Here is a 24,152-nt window from a genome sequence, read left to right on the forward strand (position 1 = left end):
TCAAACTGCTTGACATTAATGCAGCTCTTCTACTTTCTTAGAATTTCCCATGTCTCATGTGTCAATGATTTTCACTTAGCCCATTCCGGACTGAAAGTTGGAACATGTGGCACCATCTTCATTTGACAATTGGATAAAGAGAAGTACAAAGCTTTGGTTGTATAGGAACAAAGAATATGCATAGGAAAAGTGGGCATCTCCATTTCTGTGCTGCTTCTTTCTAATTCCAACTTCTTTCCAAATCTATGATGTTTTTACTTTATCTGCAAAGAACCTATTTCCCCCCGGACACTAACGGAAAACTCTCCTGGAGATTTGTCAAGGTTGAAAAGCCATTCTATTAAAAGAGCTGATATTTGGTCTGTGAACTGTCTGCTAATGTTTTGTCTGGAAGCTTGGGCCTCAGCTTCACCCTTACAGCTCTTCTTCCTTTACTCAATGCCTTCTTCAGATATTTCCCTTGAAACTTAATTCATATCTCAAAGCTATCCTATCCCTCAGGAGGAGAAACATGAAGAGATTTCTGTGTTCTGAAAGTCGACTAGGATATCCATATTCTTCTATTCAAAACTGGGTAGCATGAGGAATTGCAAATTTTAAATGCTGTTTTCACAAGGAACTGAAGCTGAATCTGAGTTGCCTCAGAACAAAGAGAGAAGTTAAATATTGCATCAAATTTCAAGATGAGAGACAGAAGAAGAAAATAACTATTGGATTTAAAAAATGAATTTCTGTTCCGAACTCCAGAAAAGCATATGCTCTGAAAAGCACATACTTTTCTATTGAACGTGACTTCCAGGGCTCGCTCATCTCTAGGACCTGAAAGCTGAGGCTTTAGGAAAAAGAAGGAGGGAGAGAGGGTCAGGAGAGGAATCTCTGAAGAAGCAGCCAGAAGCTTGGCACATTATTGATAATTTGTAAGAGAGTGTTCAACAAAGACATTCTATTGTTTAAAAACCGTTTCTGTTAATGGGATGTTAGCAGAAAGTAGAATAGTAAAGTAAAAGCACTAAAACTGTATCAATTTTCTCCAAATGCTATTGATCAGAAAGTGTGTTTGAATTATAGTCACTTATTTAGCTGTAAATTGTCTGTGAACAGTAATTGATTCTTAGTTGACAGCAAGTAGAATTTCAGTACGTGCAAATTTACTTCTATATACCTTTTTCCCAATTGCAACTCATGTTGAGGATAACTGGACAAGCATTAGGGCTAGGCCTAGGAAATGGAGATGAACTGGGAGGCAGGGCAGAAGTAGTGGTTTGCCCAAGATGGCTTCAGAGGGATAAAGGAAGAGGAAGAAAGAAAACCCGGGCTTAACCTAGAAATGTACAGTATCTTAGTGAAGATGGAGGAAGTGGGACAGGCTGTGTGTATAAAGGGTTGCTGGCAGGTGCTTGGGTTGAAATAATGGCTGGAGGAACTAAAGTCTTAACCTTGGGTTTTAGGGAGATAATTTACTATCTAAATTAAATTATGGTTACCACCACCGTTATTCTAGTGACTGCGTTTCTGTGCGAAACACTCTGATATGGAAGACAGTGATAACATCAGAGATGCATTCACTGTTTACATGGGCAGGGTGGGCTCTGAGGGCGCTGGGGTAGGCTCTGTGATTCCTGAAGCTGAAGATACAAGTGCTGGCCACAGCACTGTGAAGTTGAGCTTGGCCAAAAGGAAACTCTCCCTCACTGCCAGCTATGGATTTCTTCAGTCTCCTGCAGAGCTCACTGCTGCCCCTTGTGGACAAGTGGTCCACGGAGCTTCTGGAAGAGTCAGTGGGTGAGGCTGGGAGTGATGCTGGGCAGGATGGGTCCAGCTGACTGGGCACATTTGTCTTCATGTTTATGGGATCCTTCTGTTCATTTGCTCCTGATGTGCCCTTTTAGTGACATCCAACTACCTGTGGGGTGGCAGCTGTAATACTTGTGCACTTGGCAAGAAATATTTGATAAGCTAAAGCTAAATTCCAAAATTACTTCTGATTATTATAGGAATTTCAATAATACATTTGTCAATGCAAGGAAAGGAAAAACATTTAGGTTAAAGACGTAAGCTCAATTTTCAAATTGAAATATCTGAAAATATTTTATTTGGGTTTCATTCAAATTTGATACCCTGTATTTTTCTCATAACTGTATTTTTTTTTTTTAAATCAAGCCCCATATGGATATCCACAAACACCTTCTAGTTCATACTATTTTTTTTTCTCTGTGCTAGGACATAAAAGGTTTAAAAACAGTTGGCTAGGGGACTAGATATAGATATACAAGAAAAACTCCAACAAAGCAAAATTTAAAAAACCCAGAAAACCTCTTTGTGTTTGGTTGCCATCTGCAATAAAGCAAGGCATACACTAAAACATCTAATGAATATTCAGGAAAGGGAGATCCTGAAAAACGTTTAGCAAGCAAAGGATGGAAAATGGGATTAATTATATAGTAACCTGTTATTACTAATTTAAGATGTTTGAAATGCCATTAACATTATCTTCATTTGGTTTGCTGTATTTATTGTTTCATATTAGTGAACATAAAAATATTTATATGCATTTACATAGTAACCATTTTATTATCTATGTGTATCCCATAACATTATGTTGTATGCCTTAAGTATATATAATCACATTTATTTTTAAGGCTGGGTACACTGGCTTACGCCTGTAATCATAGCACTTTGAAAGGCCGAGGTGGGCAGGTCACTTGAACTCAGGAGTTTGAGATCAGCCTGGGTAACATGGCGAAACCCTGTCTCTATAAAAAGTACAGAAACATTAGCTGGGCGTGGTGGCAGGCCCCTGTAGTCCAGCTACTTTTAGGGGCTGAGGCAGGAGGATTACTTGACCCCTAGAGGTTGAGGTTGCAGTGAGCTGAGATTGTGCCACTGCACTCCAGCCTGGGTGACAAAGTGAGACCCTGTCTCAAAAAAAAAAAAAAAAAAAAAACAGCATCTACTCTAATATGTAATACATATTCGTTACAAAGAGAAAAATTACAACTTTACAGTGGAGAAAGCTGGCTGACACAGTGACTAAGGTTAACATCGCCAGCAATAAGGTTAGGTACCAACATCAAAAGACCCCCCAGAACCATGCTCTGAGAAGGGCTGAAAATACATGCACTGCATCTAATTATGAAAAAGTATCAGACAAACAAATTGAGGAAAAATGTACAAAATAACTGGCCAGTACTCTTAAAAAATGTCAAGTTTCATTAAAGACAGGGAAAGATGAGTTGCTATCACAGATGAGAGGGGACTAAGGAGACATAACAAGTAATGCAAAGTGAAATTCTTGGATTGGATCCCAGAAGAGAAAAATAATATTAGTGGCAAACTGATGAAATTTACATAAAATCTATATTTTTCATTTATTTTTATTTACTTATTTTTCAAGACAGGGTCTCATTCTGTCACCCAGGTTACAGTGTGGTGACCCAATCTCGGCTCACTGCAACCTCCACCTCCCGGGTTCAAGCAATTCTCCCACCTTAGCCTCCCAAGCAGGTGGAATTACAGGTGCGTGCCACCAAGCCCAGCTCATTTTTTGTGTTTTTAGTAGAGACGGTGTTTCACCATGTGGGCCAGGCTGGTCTCAAACTCCTGACCTCAACTGATCTGCCTGCCTTGGCCTCCCAAAGTGCTGGGATTACAGGCGTGAGCCACTATGCCCTGCCTAAAATCTATATTTTAGTTAATAGTATTGTACCAGTATATCTCTTGGTTTTGATAATTGTACTTTGGTTATGCAAGATATTATCATTAGGGAAAATGAGTGAAGGGTATATTTGATCTCTCTATTTTTGCTGCTTTTCTACAAGCCTAAAATTACTTCAAAATAAAAAGGTAATAAAAATCCTTTTAATCTGATTTCTGCATTCCTTACTCTGCTGTATTGAGTCCCTTTATGAACATTACTGATCCATTTATTTGCCAAATCACAAGGCTCTACACAATTAGCTCCAACCTATCTCTGCAGCCTCGTGTTCACATATCACTCTGTCTACCTTCTGGCCACACCCAACTTTTGTCTCATAAACATGTGTTTGCGTTCATATCTCCTGCACCTCTGGACTGGGTGTTCTCATTGCCTACAAAGCTCTCCCTCTTCACTGCATGGGGAAATTCTATTAATTGTTCAAGACTCAGTTCATGTGTCTCCTTCTTTGTGATACCTTCTTGGATTTCTTCTAACAGAATTATTCGTTCTCTCCTTTTTTCCCAATGCTTGTTGAACTTCCTTCTATTACACCACATATTATTTTGTCCACCTATTCATTAAGCAACAAATATTTTTGAGCATCTGCTCTGTACCAGGCAATGTGGTAGGTATTGGATATACATTGGTGAATAAAATAATATAGTCCTCCCCTTCATAAGTTTATAGTCAAGAGGCTAAGACAGAAAATAAACAAGGAAACAAATGAATAGATAAATATATAACTAAAAATTGTGGCAAGGGCTATATAAAAAACCCAAGAGCACATAAAAATAGAGAGTAGTGGGGTGGGATGGGTAGACATTTTTGGATAAGACAGAGAAGGCTTCTTTTAAAATGACCATTCATTTCATCAAAACATTCTCATTAAAACCTTCTCATTAAAAAATTCTGGTAATACGGAAAAGTATAAAATTCAGTATAAAAAATGACCCATAATGCCATCACTCAGAAACAATAATAATAATTAGGCTTTTTTTTTTTTTTTTTTTTTTTTTTTTTGACAACAGAGCGCTCTGTTGCCCAGGCTGGAGTGCAGTGGTGTGATCTTGGCTCACTGCAACCTCAGTCCTCTGGGTTCAGGCATTTCTCCTGTCTCAGCCTCCCGAGTAGTGGGACAATAGGCATGTGCCACCATGCCCTGAAATTTTTTTGTACTTTTAGTAGAGACAGAGTTTTGCCACCTTGGCTAGGCTGGACTGGAACTTCTGGCCTCATGTGATCCACCTGCCTTGGCCTCCCAAAGTATTGGGATTGCAGGCGTGAGCCACTGCACCTGGCCCATAATCAGATATTTTAATGCTTATATACAAGAGAAGGATAAATGTACAGATCAGAGTGATCATACTGTTCATGTTGTTTCAAATAAGTATTTGATAGATACTAGGTTTTAAATTTTTTTTTATTTTTTATTTTTAAGATAGGGTCTCACTCTGTCACCCAGGCTAGAGTGCAGTGGTACAATCTCAGCTCACTGCAACCTCAACCTCCTAGGCTCAAGCAGTCCTCCTACTTCAGCCTTCTGAATAGCTGAGACCTACCATGCCTGGCTAATTGTATTTTTGGTAGAGATGGTGTTTTGCCATGTTGTCCAAGCTGGTCTTGAGCTCCTGAACTCGAGGCGATCCACCCACCCTGGGCTCCCAAAGTGCTGGGATTGTAGGAGTGAGCCACCATCCGCGGCTTGATAGATGTTAGGTTGAAGGCAATGATTCTCAATCTTGGCTGCCCATCAGAATGCCCTGAGGTGTACAGGCATAAAGTGCAGAGATGGGGGAATCAGCTCTGCCTGCAGTAGGAGGTTGGGACAGGGACCACTTTATGGAAGTAGAAATGTCTACGCTGGGCTTTGACCTGTTTACATGGTTTCACAAAGTTGAAAAGGAGAACCAAGGACATTCCAGTGAGATGGAACAGCTCAGAGGCATGGTACGTGCTGGAGTGAGGAAGGAAGTAGTCTAGCACTCTGCACAGGGGTTCAGTGCTGTGGGCTGGGAACTGTGGGAGTTATGGCTAAATCAAGATGTGAGGCCCAGGTGACAAAGGGACTGGTCTGCCACTCTAAGGAAAGTTTTGCTGTCAATCTTTGTAAGGAGGTTAGTAAAATAATTACCTCTGTTATTATTTTTTTGGGACGGAGTCTCTCTCTGTCGCCAGGCTGGAGTGCAGTGGCGTGATCTCGGCTCACTGCAACCTCCGCCTCCTGGGTTCAAGTGATTCTTCTGGCTCAGCCTCCTGGGACTATAGGACCATGCCACCATGCCCAGCTAATTTTTGTATTTTTAGTGGAGACGGGGTTTCACCATTTTGGCCAGGATGGTCTCGATCTCTAGACCCATCCACCTAGGCCTCCCAAAGTGCTGGGTGAGTCACTGCACCCGGCCCCTGTTTTTATTTTTTAAAAAATCAGTAAAGAAAGCCAATTAAGCTACTTATATGTTCCTTAATCAAAGTCTCCTGTGACATATTCTTCCTTGACTTTCAGTCTCATTAAACATTTATCTAACGTAATTTTTCTATGCTTATTAGAGCAGAAAATGAATCTTGTGCAAATCAGCTTTTTGCCCTTTTACTTAGTCTCAAGAAGACTCAAAAGCAAGCATAGGGCCTAATTCAACGCCTTTCCAGATGAAGAAAGTGTAGCTGTTAGTGGATTTCCAGATTTCAATTGCCTCTGAATTCTTGGTGACCATGTTACCCCATTCATTGTTACTCCATGGTGGGCTTTCCTAATGCTGAGGAGCCTTCCCTGAGTAGAGGACATGTTCTTCTAGCCAGATTGGCCTGCTCCCAGGCCCCAGCTGGTTCCCCACCCCAGTGTCTGCTCCATGCCAGGGGCCATGTTCCTGTCTGTTTAAGCCCAACCCATCTAGAGGTCACTTGACATGCTGAGTGAGAAAAAGCCAGCTGGTGTGGCTTGAATGTGTGAGGGCAGGCAGAGGTACTTACATAGGATTTTCACATAGCTTTTATCCCAACTACAAAGAGAAAGGAAATGCCACTGTTCTACCGCCTCACACTTGTGGCAGGCCAGGCCTCACTAACAGCTGTCTCAGCACTGACTGAGTGGTTAAGTTAAATATTAAAAGCCAGTGCCCTCATACAAAGGCTGGGATGTAACAAAAGCCCATCAAGAGTTTTGCCTAGGCCATTCCTGGGCCTTAAAGCATGACAAAATAATGAAGGAATTCTTACTAGGACCCGTTTAGGGGTAAACAAGTTTTATTGTAGGTCTGAAGAAACTCCCCAGGCCTCCACAAACAAGTTTATTGGCGGTCTGAAGGAACTCCCCAAACCTCTGTGATTTAGCAGTAGGCAAGATAAGGGTAATCACCGCAGCACCTGGACCCGTTTAGATTAAGTAAATTTACTGAGGCTCCAGAGAAAGGTCTTCAGGACTCAGACCTTAGTTACAGATTAAAAGAAGTTAATCGCATATGTCTTTAGATGAATGCATACTTGCATGTAGACATATAGCTTAGAAGGTATATCAGTTCTGGAAAACTTTGTAATTTTGAGTTGGTCTGACGATAATTTCCAGGCCTTCTCCCTGTAATGGGTTACAGACATAAAAACTCTCTTCCTCCCCGGTTCATCTGCATCTCGTTATTGGGCTGCGAAAAATAGCAGCCCGACCCTCAGTTTGGTCCAGGAACACACTGACAGTCTGTTCATAGCCAGAGAATGACCATAAATAGTTCTAAAAGTAACTTTGATAAGCAGGATTTAATGATTATAATTATAATACTTGGCTGCAAATAATGGGGACCAATTACTGGTTAAGAAAATCCCACTTTGGGAGGCCAAGGCAGCTGGATCACTTGAGCCCAGAAGTTCGAGACTAGTCTGAGCAACATGGTGAAATCCCATCTCTACAAAAAAAGGTACAAAAGTTATACAAGAATGGTGGCATGTGCCTGTAGTCCCAGCTACTCAGGAGGCTGAGGAGGGAGACGGAGGTTGGGGTGAGCTGTGATTACACTACTGCACTTCAGCCTGGGCTACAGAGTGAGTGAGACCCTGTCTCATAAATAAATAAATAAATAAATAAATAAAATGACAGAAAAGAAAAGAAAGAAAATCCTTGATGCCATTTCAGCTCTGATAGTGACTCTTTCTGTGGTGGTGGGAAATTGGTGGCCTCACTCATTTTTCCCAGATGGATAAATGGAGGCTACATTAATGATTCCAAATTCAACTGGAGAATAGAAGGCAGGATTTCCTGTTCCTTTAGGGAATAGAGAGGTCTTACCTTTAGATATGTGCTTCCTAATAAAAAAAAATCATATACTTATCCAAGACTTTAAACATGACAGATGTTGTGCTGAACGTTAGACCCAGTGAATTGAATCCCAGTGCTTGAGCCCAAGTTTGTGTATACTTGAAAACTCCACAGTTGTTTCTAATGTGCGTCACTGATTGAGAACTACTGTGCCAGATGATTATCAAAGCCCTGTTTAATTCGGCATAAGATCTCAAATAAGAATGGGGACTGGTGACATCTATTTTTGCTTTTGAAATTGCTTTCCTTAAGGTCTTAATTTTGAAGCACCGCCTGAAAATCCTGTATTTTGCATTTCTTTTTCCTTTAACTCTCTTGAATAAACATCTTGAACTAAGCATCAGCAAAAAGAAGCAATGATGATTATTGTCTTTAGTCCCTGGAGTTTTGCCTTCACTTAAATTGGAGGAATTTCCTGATAGATTCATTTGTTATGTCACTTCACATTTTTATGTGAGGGAAGCTGGTTATGGGGTTCTTCTCAGCGTACAATCTTTTCCATAGGACAAAGGCAATAAAAATCACCAGCACAAAAAGCAACTCCATGAAGCTATAGCACAATGAAAATGTTGTCTTTAATCTTTCTCTTGGCCAAACAAATTCAAGTGTTTATTGTCTGTGTATTCTTTGCTCAAAATAAAGAGAAGGTGTTCTTCTTAGTCCTATGCCGTAATCGTTCCATTACTCAGAAGTATTGAAGAAAGCCTGGATGACAGTTTTAAGTTAGAGCAATAGATGTAAGTGTGGCTCCGAAAGAATTTAATTTCCTGATCCAGGAATTAAACATACGGAAGTTTTTTGCTCGGACTATCTGTTCTCTCCATGTGTTGACTTAAATGTAAGCACATTATTGAGTTTCCTACACCTTTTATGGAAGCAATAGATGCCAGTATCCATTAGAGGAGAAATGCCATTTTGGATAAATTCAGGAATGCTCTCACCAAGAGGTTCATGTACATTTCCCTTCTTACAGATAGGTAGAACCATGTGACCACTTTTGGCCAATGAGCTGTGAGCGAAAGTGACTTGTCACTTCTGGGCTGGTATGAGTTCTCTTTGCCTCCCATAGGCACTGAGGATGTTCAGCTAATAGAGCCTGCAGGAGCCTGGGTCCCCAAGGGACTACATGCAGCAGGGCTCTCCACCTGCAATGGACACGTAATGCGAGTGAAAAATTAACCTCTGTTCTATTGAGCCACTGAGATTGCAGTATAGCCTGCCCAGACTTGACCAGTGCAGGCATTAAGAAGTATCAAAAAACATCCCAATACAGGGGCTCCCTTGCTATGTTTTCTTCAAAATGATCCGTGTTTGGAAGATCAAAGCCAAACTTGTGGGGAGAGGCATGGATGGGAGCAAGTGTACAATTTATTTCACAGACTTTTTGGCCAGAGTTTTTTGATGCTTCATTAGAGAATAGCTACTTATTCAGAAATGTTAAAACTATTTTACAAATGTGTTGTATGTCCTTTGTTGATCATTCTTAATGTTTCTTGGTAATAGCAGTCTCCATTATATCCTTAGAAGTGGCTGGAGTGAGGAGGGCATGGTGGCTCATGCTTCTAATCCCAGCACTTTGGGAGGTTGAGGTATGTGGATTGCTTGAGCCTAGGAGTTCGAGACCAGCCTGGGCAACAGGGAGAAACTCTATTTCTACAAAAAATACAAAAATTAACTGGACTGGTGGTGAACACCTATAGTCCCAGCTACTCTTGGGGCTGAGGTGGGAGGATTGCTTGAGCCCAGGAGGTCAAGGCTACAATGACCCATGTTCACACTACTACACTCAAGCCTGGGTGACAAAGTGAGATGCTGTCTAAAAAAACAAAACCAAACAAAAAAAGAAGTTGTTGGGGTGTTTTGTTGACCAGAGCCTGAAGGAAAAATTGACCTGGTGGTGCTTGGTGCCAGTCTGGCTTCTACTTTCTCCTTTTGGCAACTCCAATGATACTTTACTACCTGAGGAAATCCAGAAGGGCTGAGTACCTCACACTCATCTTCTGAGAAACTGCCTAAGCTTCCACACCCTCAGGACTACAGTTACAAAGTCCGGCTAAGCTGGGGGAGGAGTTCTTTCCAGCTTTGCTCTGGTGAATAATACCTTCAGAGCTTTTATGCCAGTCCAGGACCTTTAGCTACAGAAATTAATATACACCTTTCAACAATCCCTGCCTTCAATCTGCTTATAATCTACCTGAGGAAAAGGACATAAAAACAAGGGTAGAATAACAAAACGAGTGAATAAGTACAGAGAAATAAATGAGTGGTCAAAAAAGAAAGCAGTGGAGATTCCTACTCAAAACAGTGACTTCAGGCTGAAGGAAAGGAGAATATGACCTATGTCTGAAGTGATAAGTCAACTTTTGACAGATGGAGGTGGACATACAGACAAGTGGAATGGTATGCAAAAGGGCATGAAATGGTTATGTAGGAAGATTGGAATAAAGCAAGACCTGGGAGAAGTCGGGGAAAAGCCTGGAAAGATAGGTTGGGAGAAATGCCCCACAAGTGTTCCCAAAGCTGGAAGAGTTTACAGTGTTGCTCAGCATGCTGTTAGCGTTGCTGTAAACACACAAGTTAAGGGCAAGATTCTTGCCAAGAGAATTACTGTGCATATTGAGCACATTAAGAACTCTAAGAACTGAAATAGCTTCCTGAAACGCGTGAAGGAAAATGATCAGAAAAAGAAGGAAGCCAAAGAGAAAGGTACCTGGGTTCAACTGAGGTGCCAGCCTGTTCCACCAAGAGAAGCACACTTTGTGAGAACCAGTGGGAAGGAGCCTGAGCTGCTGGAAGCTGTGTTCCCTATGGATTCATGGAGTAATAGGGGTTAAGAAAAACAAAAGACCTCTGGACTGTAAAAATGTTTCTCTTCATTAAGTAGAGAAGTGTGGTGTCCCCTTCCCCAAATAAATATTTAAAGCAAATTTTAATTCTGTCCTAATTCATTGTGTAATATCTTTACTATTCAAATTTAATATATTTCTTGCTGAAAGATGTGAGGTGGCAACAAATTACTCAATCGGTTAGAAATTGGCCAGGTATTATTTATGAAATATTTGTGCTGGTTTGAAGATAGTCCCTCTAAATCATCATGGAAGAAATAAAATAATTTACAAAAAAAAAAAAAAAAAAAAAAAAAAAGATGGTTGGGAGCAGACTGTGGAAAGCACTGGATATTGGACTAAGGATCTAGAACTTTTAGCTTTTAGATAATTGTCAGTGTCTAGCCATGATTTATTTATTTATTTATTTATTTAAGACAGAGTCTCGCTCTGTTGCCCAGGCTGGAGTACAGTGGTGTGATCCCCACTCATTGCAACCTCTGCCTCCCTGGTTTAAGTGATTCTCCTGAGTAGCTGGGATTACAGGAGCCCACCACCACACCCAGCTAATTTTTTTTTGTGTTTTTAGTAGATACAGGATTTCGCCATTTTGGCCATGTTGGTCTTGACCTCCTGACCTCTGGTGATCCACCCACCTCAGCCTCCCAAATTGCTGGTATTACAGGCATGAGGCACCACTCCAGCCTCATTTTTTAAAGCATGGAGAGTATCATAATCCTAGCGGCGCTTACATAGCAGTAGTCTGTCCCCAGGAGCAAGGTTCATTGGAGGGGAAGGACATGGAGGTGAGGATATTTTCAAGGCAGACAGTGGTCATGTGTGGAGATGGGGGGGAGATAAGGAGGTTGTGATTACAAAAGAGGGTGCAAAGTGGGTTCCTGTAATGGCTGCCTCCTGGAAGGCAGTGTCACAAAGAACCTCTTAGTCTCAGCATCTAGAGCTCCAGGAAGGAAAAATTTCAAGTCAGATAGAATTCTATATATACCATTTCTTTGGAACCTTCAGCCCTCAAGATTCCAACATCATGACCTGAGTTTCAACACAGCTGACTTAGTCGTCATGTCACTATTTTGGTGCTGCCTGTGTGAAGCAGTAGAAGCCTGTGATGCAGTCGCTGTCTTGTTAGGTGTGGTTCTCAGCGTTACAGGCATTCTTGCTTGCTTGGGGCTATATGCACAAAAGATAAATGAACAGATGTGACTTTGAAGGGCCTACTGAATCAAGCCTCACCGGGAAAGGCTTTGTGCCTTTGAGGCTAAACCTGAACTTTGGTGAAAGTTTCCAGGAAGAATCAGTAAATAGGGGAGTTTTATATTTTTCATTGTTTCCATGAAATGGGAACAACAAAAAAATTTTCTTTACAACAAATAATGCACAGAAAAATGTAGCCTATGATTTGTATTTGCTGGTTAGAAAGGAGGTCAAGGAAGTAAGATGCTGAAATTTATGTAAGTAATATTTCATAGTTTTAAAATTCTCAAAGCACATGAAATAGGAAGAAGGAAGTTCTTGCCCAGAATCCTAGAAAATCACCAGTATTCAGTTGTAATCACTACTTCTTGAATCGTTGAGGAGTCTTTTCTCCATATTTTGATTTGATTTTTGTTTTGTTATCTCCCAAGTTAATATTGTATTTAGATATCAAATAGTCAAAAAGGGAAACTTTTATCTCTGGGAAACAAACATTTAGAAAAATGTATTCAGTGTAATACTGAAATTCAGGAAAGATTTAATGTAAAAAAAAAAAACTATAGACATTGACATGGAAAAGATTTAATGTTAAAAAAACTTTATATCAACTGAGTAATATCCTTCTGATGAGAAATACTATATTAAATATAAACCCATTATGTTGTAAAAGAAAAAAAAGGTAGGGTGCAAAGCTGATGATATTGCATCATTGATAATGATAATGGTCAATGTGTTAGCTTGCAGAGAGTGCCAGACACTATCAAAAGCATTGTATACTTTAACTCATTTAATTCCCATAGAAACCTGTGAGGAATGTATTATTATTTGTATTTCACAGGTTTAAAAACACAAGGGAATTTAAGTCACCTGCCCGAGCTCTCACAGGTGGTAAGATTTGGGGTGCTCTTCAGTGACTGCCAAGGGATGAAACTGGAGAGCCATGGTAGAATCCAGACATTTGGCTGAGCTTCTCTGCTGGGAGGAGAGGGGATGCTAAGCCTATCTTGGGTGAAACCTCCCCTTGGGAAGCTAGAGCATTGCCTTCCTTCTTCCCCAGATCGCAATGCTGCTGGGTGGTACCTAGGAGGTAATAAGGCGGGAGCAAGGTAGGTCATAACCGGGATATCTTCTCTCTGACTGAGTTTGTTTTTAACTAGGACATCCTGAGATTTCAGTGAAATGTGCTGATGGGAGAGGAAGAGAATGAGTTTTGGTGCAGAAAGGCATCTGAGGTAGGTATTGCCATTTCCTAGCTGTGTATCATTGCACAAGTTACTTAACTTTGCTGAGCCTTTTTTTCCACACCTGCAAAGTGGAGATTATAATAATACCTCCCTCTCACTCAAAGGGCTGCTGTATTAAAAGGGGTGAGGATATAAAATACTCAGCATTCACGTATAATAAATACTGCTTTAGTGTTAGCTATTTTGTTATAACTCAATTAAATTTTGTTAAACATGTACTATCAGCACAAGAAAAGAAAACTGGAAATTGGAAAAATGCTAATATAGCTACAAAAGAAAAATGCTAATGTAACTGGAGCCAGTTGAGACACATCCGATTTCCCTCCTCTCTTTGTCAAAGAACCTTTCAGTTCGTGTTCTGGAGGTAATGAAAAGCTCATTATTATTTTCTCTTCTGGTTTGCAACTCTTCCTTTCAGGGGTTTGACAAAGGGGGAAAGCGCAAGTTGCCTTATCTAAAACAGTGTAATAATCGGTTGTCTTAGTGGCATTTCATGTTTTATTTTCCCAAGGGGATGGTTGCTGGAGCAGATGGACTGTCTGAGCCCCACAGGCAGCCTCTGGGCCTTCTTACAGGAATGCGTTTAACCTATACTCATATTATGCACACATTCACACAGTGTACATATGCAAAATAAAGCTGCTAAGCTGCAAGTGCCTCTGTGCAATTAAAAAAAAGGTGATAAAAAAATAAAGCAAAACAAACTCTCTATGCAAGGACTTCAATTCATTATGATTGTAAGCCTCCAATCTCACTCTGAGCTAAAGGATATTGCACATTATTGATCTCTGAAAACCACTTCAGCAATCTCTTTCTGAGCTGGCTGGTTTTTTTTTTTTTTTTTTTTTTTTTACTTGCAGAGATGCTTTCTTTCTTTCTAAAAGATGGCCACTTCCTTTCATTCAGTGTTTGTGCTTCTTCACATATCAACACAAGAGAAAAAAAATATTTTAAATGTTATGTGTCTGAAAATGAGTCCATAGCTGGCTGCTTTTTATTTACTTGCTGGTTCCAAGGTGCTTTTGTGGACTTTGAGCTCCACCAAGTGGCTATGTGTAGCCAAAAACCTAAAAAAAAAAAAAAAAAAAAAAAAAAAAGACATGATTTTGGAGATGAAAGAAAATATCAGAAGCGATGAATTAGTTTCCTTTTAAGTGACCTAGAGAACCTGGTGCTTCAGAAGCAAGAATATGACCAGGTCATTGCAATCAACATCATTGTAATGCTGACCTTTTCCTCCTTCTTGCATTTTCTTCCTTTGGTTCTTTTGTGCAGTTTTATTATTAGGGTTGCTCCCATGTGTTTTAAAAAAAAATCAAATGAGTTTTTGTGATGGTTTATAACACCTAGTCCCTGAGGCTGTTAGAAATAGACATGTTAGTAGTTTAATATTGGATTGATAGCAATCTAATTCAAGTCTGCATGTTCCCACTACCACACCATAGGGGTCTCTGAGACATGTAATGGTACTCTACTGAGGAGAGAGCTGCCTTGTCTCCTTATTGTAACTGGGGCCGGCCACATAATTCTTCTCTGTTTTTAAATTCAGGGTACTTCTAACCTTGTCAGGCAAACTAAATTCGCATGTGTTATAGACACTCACACACTGTTAGCTCACACCAAACTCACAAACAAGACAGTCCTTTAGATGCTATCATTGCTTGTCCTGTGTCAAGTGCAATGTCAAGGAAATCCAACACAGGTCCTTCCTTTTGCTGACATCAAATTTCATCCTGTTGGTTTTGGTCCCAGTGTTGTTGGGGATCACTGAAGTGTTTTAGTCATCTGGTCTAGTGTTATATTATCTAGAAATTTAATAATCATTTAGGCTGTGTCTCAAGTGATTGATAAAGATTTGAATAAAACAGGGATAACAAGTGCCATGGCAGCACACCAGCATTCTCTGTCAACTGTTAATCAACATTTTGGGGGTTGGTTTCAGGAGTTTAGCTGGCTACTGTGCAGTTAATAAAATAATCACAACTATGACCATTTTCTTTATTTATTTTTGAGATGGAGTCTTGCTCTGTTGCCCAGGCTGGAGCACAGTGGCGTGATCTTGGTTCACTGCAACCTCTGCCTCCCAGGTTCAGGCAGTTCTCCTTGACTCAGCCTCCAGAGTAGCTGGGATTACAGGCACCTGCCACCACGCCTGGCTAATTTTTGTATTTTTTAGTTTCACCATGTTGGCCAGGCTAGTCTTATACTCCTGATCTCAGGTGATCCGCCCACCTTGGCCTCCCAAAGTGCTAGGATAACATGCGTGAGCCACCACACCCAGCCAACTATGACAATCTTTGATCATCTTTTATACTCAGGCTTTGAGCTGAGTTCTTGACATGTAGCATTTCAAGGGCTCACATTTCTGCAGAGTACACATTATTATCCTCATTTTGTAAGATGTCAAATAGAAGGCTGGAGAGATTAATTGGTACACTCAAGGTCACACCCAGCTTGGAAGTGATGGAGCTAAAAGATTCCAGCTATTGGGGAGGCTGAAGCGGGAAGATTCCTTGAGGCTAGGAGTTGGAGACCAGCCTGGGTAACATAGAGACCCAGGTTGGTCTCCAAATTCTAGCCTCAAACAAAAACAGAAAAAACCTGGTGCATGCCTGGGTCCTAGCTACTCAGAAGGCTGGAGAGGGAGGATTGATTTAGACCAGAATTTCAAGGCTGCAGTGAGCTATGAATGTGCCACTGTACTGTATCAGCTTGGGTAACAGAATGATAACCCATCTCTAAGGGGAAAAAAAGTTCTCTTTCCTGCTTCTACTTTCCCTGCTAATTCCTAATTATCCCTCAGGCTCTGGTGTGGATCCTAGTTTCTCTGAAATCCTCTCCTGAGCTTCCGCTAGAGGGTTTTATTCCCTTTCTCTGTGGCACTATAGCATTCTCTGTCTTACTCTGTCGTTCTATAGTAACCAAGTGTATTGTATTAAAATAATCTGTAACCTCATTTAGATTAAGCCCTTCTTATGAACAGGAACTTTGTCTTATTCACAGTTGTATCTCAATAACCAGTCTACTTCCTTACACATCCTAGATGCTGAATAATTATTCTTAAATATATAAACGAATGAATAAATGGAGAAATTCTTTCACCATAATTTATTCGATTTAATGGTGTCATAGAAGTTATTGAGTGTGTGTTAGGCTTTTGATTTTTGATGATCCGTTTCATCCCATGATATCAAACTGCTGTCTGTTATTCCTTGTAGTTTTGTGTTGACCTTTCTCCTGCTTCTCACCTGTTGAGGACTTGGAATGTAGGTTTTGCACTTGGTAGAGTTTCGCATAAAAAAACTAAGTGGGCCGGGCGCGGTGGCTCACACCTGTAATCCCAGGACATTGAGAGGCCAAGGCAGGCAGATGACGAGGTCAGGAGATCGAGGCCATCCTGGCTAGCATGGGGAAACCCCGTCTCTGCTAAAAATACAAAAAATTAGCTGGGCGTGGTGGCGGGCGCCTATGGTCTCAGCTACTTGGGAGGCTGAGGCAGGAGAATGGCATGAACCCGGGAGGCGGAACTTGCAGTGAGCCGAGATCGCGCCACTGCACTCCAGCCTGGGCAACCAGTGAGACTCCGTCTCAAAAACAAAAAACAAACAACAAACAAACAAACAAACAAAACCTAAGTGGACACAGCAAAGAACCTGAGTCTCTTCTCTGAGCAAGTGCATAAACTGTAGTAGACTTTAACAGACGATCTATATTGGCTTTTCAGTCAGTTTTGTTTATTTCCTCATTCTTAGCTATGTTGGGAGTTTGTGATATATTATTCTGTTCTGAATTGCCATTTTCAGTTCTACTCTCCATTCTTAGTCCCTTCTAAAACTTGTAATTATGGGCTGAACCCATCGGCCCCCCTGCGGAGTGATAGAAAGGAGGATGCTGGCATGCCTGGAAACATTCTGGTCGGGACTCTTTTGGGACCAATCCCATGGAAAACACAGCCTCCTTACCTTGTTCCTCCTGTTTCTGCGTCTTTTCCTTCCCTTCTCTTTTAAGCAGCAGGGTTTCTTGTGAGTTTTGAATCTAATTTAAGACAACACAAGCCTCATGTAGGACTGTAATGTCCTCCTCCCGGCCCTTGCCCCATGTTAGTCATTCCTTTCTGTTTTCCATCTCCCCTGCTTTCTCTTACCAATTAGCAGCCACGCTTCCTGTCCAGTAGCTCAGCCTCTAAACCAGGCTTTCCGTGCTGTACTCAGGCATGATTAGCTACCTGAACAACTATCCTTGTTAGTGAAGATTAACGAAGTCTTGACCTTCTGGGTCAAAAAATACATACTGGGTCTGTGTTAAAAAATACATATTCCCATTGGCTTTTGGAGACATGATTCTAGTATTTTCCAAATCTGGCCTCTTTGGCAGAGAAGTTTAGGGTGTTATTTCTGAACCCTTAGCTTGGAACCTGATTCTCCAGCTCTCCCATGATTCTGTGAACTACCCCCAATCATTTTATATAAAAATTCCTGGCAGGGTGCAGTGACTCATGCCTGTAATCCCAGCACTTTGGGAGGCCGAGGCAGGTGGATCACCTGAGGTCAGGAGTTCGAGACCAGACTGGGCAACATGGCGAAACCCTGTCTCTACTAAAAACACAAAAATTAGCTGAGTGTAGTGGCTCATGCCTGTAATCCCAGCTCCTGGGGAGGATGAGGCAGGAGAATCACTTGAACCTAAGAAGTGGAGGTTGCAGTGAGCCGCTGCACTCCAGCCTGGGCAATAAGAGCAAGACTCCATCTAAAAAAGAAAAAAAAAAAAAATTCCTTTACTTTCTTAATCAGTCAGCAATAGAAGTTTGTAATTGGTAATCTAGACAACAGAGAAAGATCTTCGGCTTCCTGATTTTTCTCTATTTCTCTTTGCTTTTTAAGGACTTTACCTCAATTCTTCCTTCTCCTTGCACACAGAGCATCATAAGAAACTACATCCATTGGGAGAACTTCTTAATGGGACCTGTTGCCTCTGCTGACTTCATTTCCTGTTTCTGAGCATGCTCATTTCTTCTCTATATCAGCGCTTGTCTCAGATCAAATTTCCCAACATGAATTCACCTTTAGATTCCCAGTGAATATCCAGGGTGCCGCTCATCTTTCCTTCTTGCTCCACATGCAAGATTCATTCTTGTCTTCTGCATTTTGAGGTCTGATTTCTAAAGTTGCCATAAACAAAGCCAGTTTCTCTACTGGTGTTTTCTTGTTCAACAGAGAATATTTAACATATATTTGCCGATATATACTATGTACCAGACATTTTTCTAGGGACTGGGATTTCAGCAATGAGTAAAGCATACAAATTTCCTGCCCTATTATACCTTATATTTTAGTTAACAAGTATATTAGTTATATATTTAGTTTATATATAATACATATTAATTATATCTATTATATATAATTTATTGTATATATTATATATAATTTATATATGCATATTATGAAAAAGAAGTAAATAGATAGTGTGGCAGATGGAGATGAGGGCTGCAGAGTAAAACAAGCAGGCGAGAGGGTCGGGGAGGATATAGGAATAGATTTGTGTTTTACACAGGGACTGGCAATATGAGGTTTGAGCAAAGACATGAAGAAAATGATGATCTGTATGGAGAAAAGTATTCCATGTAGAGAGAACAGTACAAACAAAAACTCGGAGACAGGAATGTGTGCTTGATGAGATGACAACTTTGCCCCATAAATCATTTAGAATGTTTCTCAATCTGCAAATGTTTCTAAAACATTATGTGGCAGAATTTCTAACCAGAGAGTACAATCAGCCCTTCCTATGGTTTGAGTGTGTCTCGCCAAAAGCAAGCATTGGAAACTTAATTTCCTATGCAGCAGTGTTGGGAGGTGGAGCCTAATGGGAGGTGATTAGGCCATGAGGGCTCTGGAGGGGATAATGCCATTTTCGTGGAAGTGGGTTTATTATTATAGGAGTGGGATCCTTGTAAAAAGATGAGTTTGGTCCCCTTTTCTCTTTCTCTCTCTAGTCCTTTTTTGCCCTTCTGCAATGGATGACACAGCAAGAACACCCTCACCAGATGCAGCTCCTTGACTTTGGACTTCCCAGACTCCAGAACCATAAGTCAATACATTTCTGTTTATTATAAATTACTCAGTCTGTGGTATTATGTTATAGCAGTATGAAACAGACTAAGACATTTCTCTTTTACGTTCAGTCTAACAAGAGGCAGAACTAATGTGTTCTTCCTGGGTTTTAGAAGGTGTTGTGCTTGGGCTTAGGGAGTTTAAATGCCCCTTTATTTTCTATGTCACCCTGTCATCATGATACTTAAAGATACATTTCTGGGATTCCAAATTTAGGTAGTCTTAATTTCTTCCCCGCGTGGAGTGGGGTTTGGGCAATTATATATTTAATGAGCCAGGTTTGGAAACCCCTGGGATATTGGGAGGAGGACAAGGTCAGGATTTGAGTATTGATTCTCTTCTAGATGGCCATGATGACTGAGGAAGGCATTATGGTACTCTGCCAAAAGTCAGGGTGCCAAACATGGACTGCTGGGTTCTGCCACTTAGAGCCACCTAGTTGTGTTCCTGATGTAATCCCAAGGAGGTTGGGCAAATACAAACACACTGTATGTAAACCACATATAAGTCACATTTTGCTGGGATAAACCCAAAAGACACATTTTAAGTAAAGGACACTAGTGAATATCAGTCTGGGGCCTATTCAATGAGTCTTTTTCGTCAGTTAGTAGAAAACATATTTAACATGGCAAGGGCATAGACACCAGCCCATCAGTGGTGTCTCCCAGAGGCCCCTTACAGTGCCAGGTGTTAATTCTTCAGTTATTGATTTTTGAGGAGTTGAGACAGGGAACCAGGGGAAGGGGCTAGGGCAGTATTCATTTATGAAACAAGGGTGTTTTCTCTTTTTAAAATTACTTCAATAAGAAAATCATCATATTCATCGTACCAAGGATTACACAGGCTGTCTCTGTGAAAGGGCAGGATGGGGCATCTTGAGGACTACACTATTAGACTTGTTTTGAGGATTAAATGTGTAATAATGTATGTAAAGTACTTAGAACAGTGCCTGTAGCAAAGTGAGTATAAAATAAATGTTACCTACTATTGTTATTATTGTTACTAAGTCATTAATTTCTTTGAGCCTTAGTTTTCTCATCCATGAACTGAAGATAAAAATAGTGAAGATATTATAAGAATTATATGTAACAATGTAGGTGAATATACTTTTATAGTTGTAAAATGTAATGCAAATGTTAGTTGTATTAATCATTATGCAGGGAGGAGAATGGGCAGAGGGAAGAGACAAAGTCTTCAAGGACTTTAAGGGGAGCCAATGTTTCTGGACAGTATGAGTCTAACTTGCACTGAGTGGGCCAAGGGCAGGAATAGGGGGTGCAGGGAGGGTTGGAAATGCCCTACCTCACTTTTGAATCTACTGAGTGCCATGTGCTAAAATTCAAAAGGATGATTCCTATACCCTGAGTACAAGGGGATGGGAACTAAATTTTATTTGAAAACTACTCAGAGGCAGGTACTGGCTTAATAATAATTATAATAAGTATTATGGTACTAACAGTATTGAAAAATAGGCTGGGTGCAGTGGGTCATGCCTGTAATCCCAGCATTTTGGGATTCCAAGGTGGAAGGATTGCTTGAGACCAGGAGTTCAAGACCAGCATGGGCAACATAGTGAGATTGCCTCTACAAAAAATACAAATAAAATAAAAAATTAGCTGGGCATGATGGTGAGTGCCTGTAGTCCCAGCTACTTGGAAAGCTGAGCTGGGAGAATCACTTGAATCTAGGGGGTCAAGGCTGCAGTGAGTTATTATTGTACCACTACACTTCAGCCTGGGTGACAGAGTGAGACCCTGTCTCAGAAAAAGAAAAAAAAAGTAAAAGAAAAAAAGGAAAATGGAGAATAAATGACATTGAGTGCTTAGTTTGTGGCAGGTGTTTCATTTATGCCATGCATTATAATTCTCTCAAAATCCCTGTGGAGGAAATAGAAAACCCCATTTTGCTGAAGAGGAAACTAAAACTAAAATAGTTCCTTTTCATCTTGCTTTTGTGTTTAGTGCTTCTTACCCTCAGCATACAGCCAGACTGACAAACACAACCCTAGAAGTTCACAAAACTTTTGTTCTGTCGTTTCTTTTGGTCTAAAAAATTTAGAAGTTGTAAGCAAGCTGATTCACCCCAAGTTCAGTTAGGTTGGTAGTAACTGCAGTTTTCTCTGCACAATGTTTTCATTTCACCTAAACAGAAGAATTGAGGCAAGTTTTTTTAAACTGCTAAAATCTTGATACATTTATAGGCATTAATAGGAATCACAAATTAAAAAGCTCAAAAGATAGTTATATATTGAAACATACGCAATATTCTGATATCTCAGAGTAAAAATTCCAACTGTCTTCAAAGACCTTCAAAGAGATCAAGGCTAGAAGCATTGGAAATGTGAATTACATTAAGACTGACTGCTAGCTATGAAAATGGCTTGAAATAGCAAGAAAATAGAACCAGCATGAACAATCATGTCCAGGAAGGCCAGAATGCTGCCTGCCACTTTTCTTGGCCTTACTGAAAATTTTTGATAAGATAGATCTGGACATTTCTTTCCAATGGTGGGTCTTTGATAAGCAGCCTGGAACATGAACAGACAGTATTCATTAACTTTCCATTCAGTCCATTTTAGGAAAACTCAGTTTGTTCATTTTTATTTATAAAATAGTTCTTTTAGGATAATACATTGTGAATGAAGTAGATGAATTAGATTTCACACAATATATGCATGCTGTTTTTTCTATCTGAAAATGACATGAGTGTCTCAGCATCAATTGCCCTGTGTTAGCATCTCGGTTGTGATGACAGCTTTTCCGTGATTGAACAGCATTCTCATTTTTTGCCTATGATCACCATTCATATGCTTGTGAAAGATGCCTGGCTGGCAATAGGGCACATGGTAATGAAAAAAAAGATCAGAGACATAAAAACGTACAGCTGGAAAACATTCTAGACATTATCCAGTGTTTCTCAGACTGGAGTAAAATATGGACCTCTTTTAAGGGCAAATTTCTAGGGCCCTTTGTATTGACCGACATTATTTATAATATTTAAATATTTATATCTATAAAACCAAGGCTAAGACTGATTATTTAATGTGACATAATATTTTGCTAAAAATGTATAATACTGAATTTAATATAAAAATCTAAAAAATGTTTGGGCTTTACATGTTATTTGAAGATCCGATTATTTTGATCTTGAACATAGTGGACCATCATCTGAGTCCTTATTATTATTGATATTATCTTGCCTTTAAAAAATAAATTTCGGCCGGGCGCGGTGGCTCAAGCCTGTAATCCCAGCACTTTGGGAGGCCGAGACGGGCGGATCACGAGGTCAGGAGATCGAGACCATCCTGGCTAACACGGTGAAACCCCGTCTCTACTAAAAACTACAAAAAACTAGCCGGGCGACGTGGCGGCGCCTGTAGTCCCAGCTACTCGGGAGGCTGAGACAGGAGAATGGCGTGAACCCGGGAGGCGGAGCTTGCAGTGAGCTGAGATCCGGCCACAGCACTCCAGCCTGGGTGACAGAGCGAGACTCCATCTCAAAAAAAAAAAAAAAAAAAAAAAAAAAAAAAAAAAAAAAAAATTTCTATTAAACCATTAATCTATTAAATGGACTTATAAAGGTATATTCCAATATTGAAGATTTAAAAAGTTTCTCTGTCTCCTAGACTGGGATGCAGTGACATGATTTTGGCTTACTGCAACCTCTGCCTCCTGGGCTCAAGTCATCCTCCCACCTCAGCCTCCCTAGTAGCTGAGACTGCAGGTGCATGCCACCATGCCTGGCTAATTTTTTTGTATTTTTGGTAGAGACCGGAGTCTCACCATGTTACCCAGGCTGGTCTCGAACTTTTGGGCTCAAGCAATCCACCCTCCTCAGCCTCCCAAAGTGCTGGGATTACAAGCATGAGCCACCATGCCTAGCCTAACAAGTTTCTTTCAACAAACAAAACAGGTAGGTATTGGGTGCCACATTTATCCTAATGAACTGTTTCAGCTGGTGTATATAAGCAGTATGTTGGCTAGCAGAGTGAATATGGTTCTGACTGTCACAATGTTGTTGTTTTTGTCAGCATGTTCAATGTGCTTTATGATACTTGAATTCTATCACCTTTATTCTCTATTCAAACACTCTGAACCCTTCATTTAACAGTGCCACTGTGATACCATGTAACTTACCTTGTTATAAATTTAATCACTTATTACATTTATATTTTCCCGTTTCTCATTAGCCTGTGAGATGGAGCACATTATTCTGTTTTATTATATTCGATTGAGATAATTGAGTAAAACATGTAGAACACAGCCTGGCACCTAGTAAGCATTCAATACGTATTGCTCTTATAATCCTTTGCAGAGTCTGAAACCTAAATTTATCTAAAAGATGCAAAGAAGCAGCAATTACACCCTTAGTATAAGAGATAGATACAGCATCCCTATTGCCAAGCTTTGTTTTGCAATGAGCTGGGATCACACATTTAATGGATATGTATGTTTAGGAAAAGGAAATTCTTACAGAGATGTTTTTTAAAGTTGCCACCATATTTATTTTGATGTAATGAAGTCTCCTCTCCCCATTTTTCTTAGATACTTTGGCGACAGTGTGGGGAACTTGGAGCTTCTGATAAATAGAAACCCCAATTCTAATTCAATTCTAATTCTGGGATAGGGTCCAGCCAAGTCTGTTTTTGTTTTTATCCTTTAAATCAGCCAGGGTCGAGAACTACAGATTACATAATATACGCATTCAGCCCATTATTAGCAAAACTGACATAATCTTTCTTTGCCTCAGTTTTTTCATATGTAACAT

At 40.3% G+C, this 24,152-nt stretch overlaps 1 protein-coding gene across 1 annotated transcript; it reads left to right on the forward strand.

The window, feature by feature from the left end:
- Nucleotides 1–11,867: 11,867 nt before the first annotated feature.
- Nucleotides 11,868–12,043, forward strand: LOC115896904 (small integral membrane protein 30). The gene is given in 2 exon segments (XM_030928813.1): nucleotides 11,868–11,889; nucleotides 11,892–12,043. Coding segments are annotated over 2 exon segments (174 nt in total).
- Nucleotides 12,044–24,152: the final 12,109 nt, after the last annotated feature.

Source organism: Rhinopithecus roxellana, chromosome 4 (genome assembly GCF_007565055.1).
Source record: "Rhinopithecus roxellana isolate Shanxi Qingling chromosome 4, ASM756505v1, whole genome shotgun sequence".
Taxonomy (NCBI): domain Eukaryota; kingdom Metazoa; phylum Chordata; class Mammalia; order Primates; family Cercopithecidae; genus Rhinopithecus; species Rhinopithecus roxellana.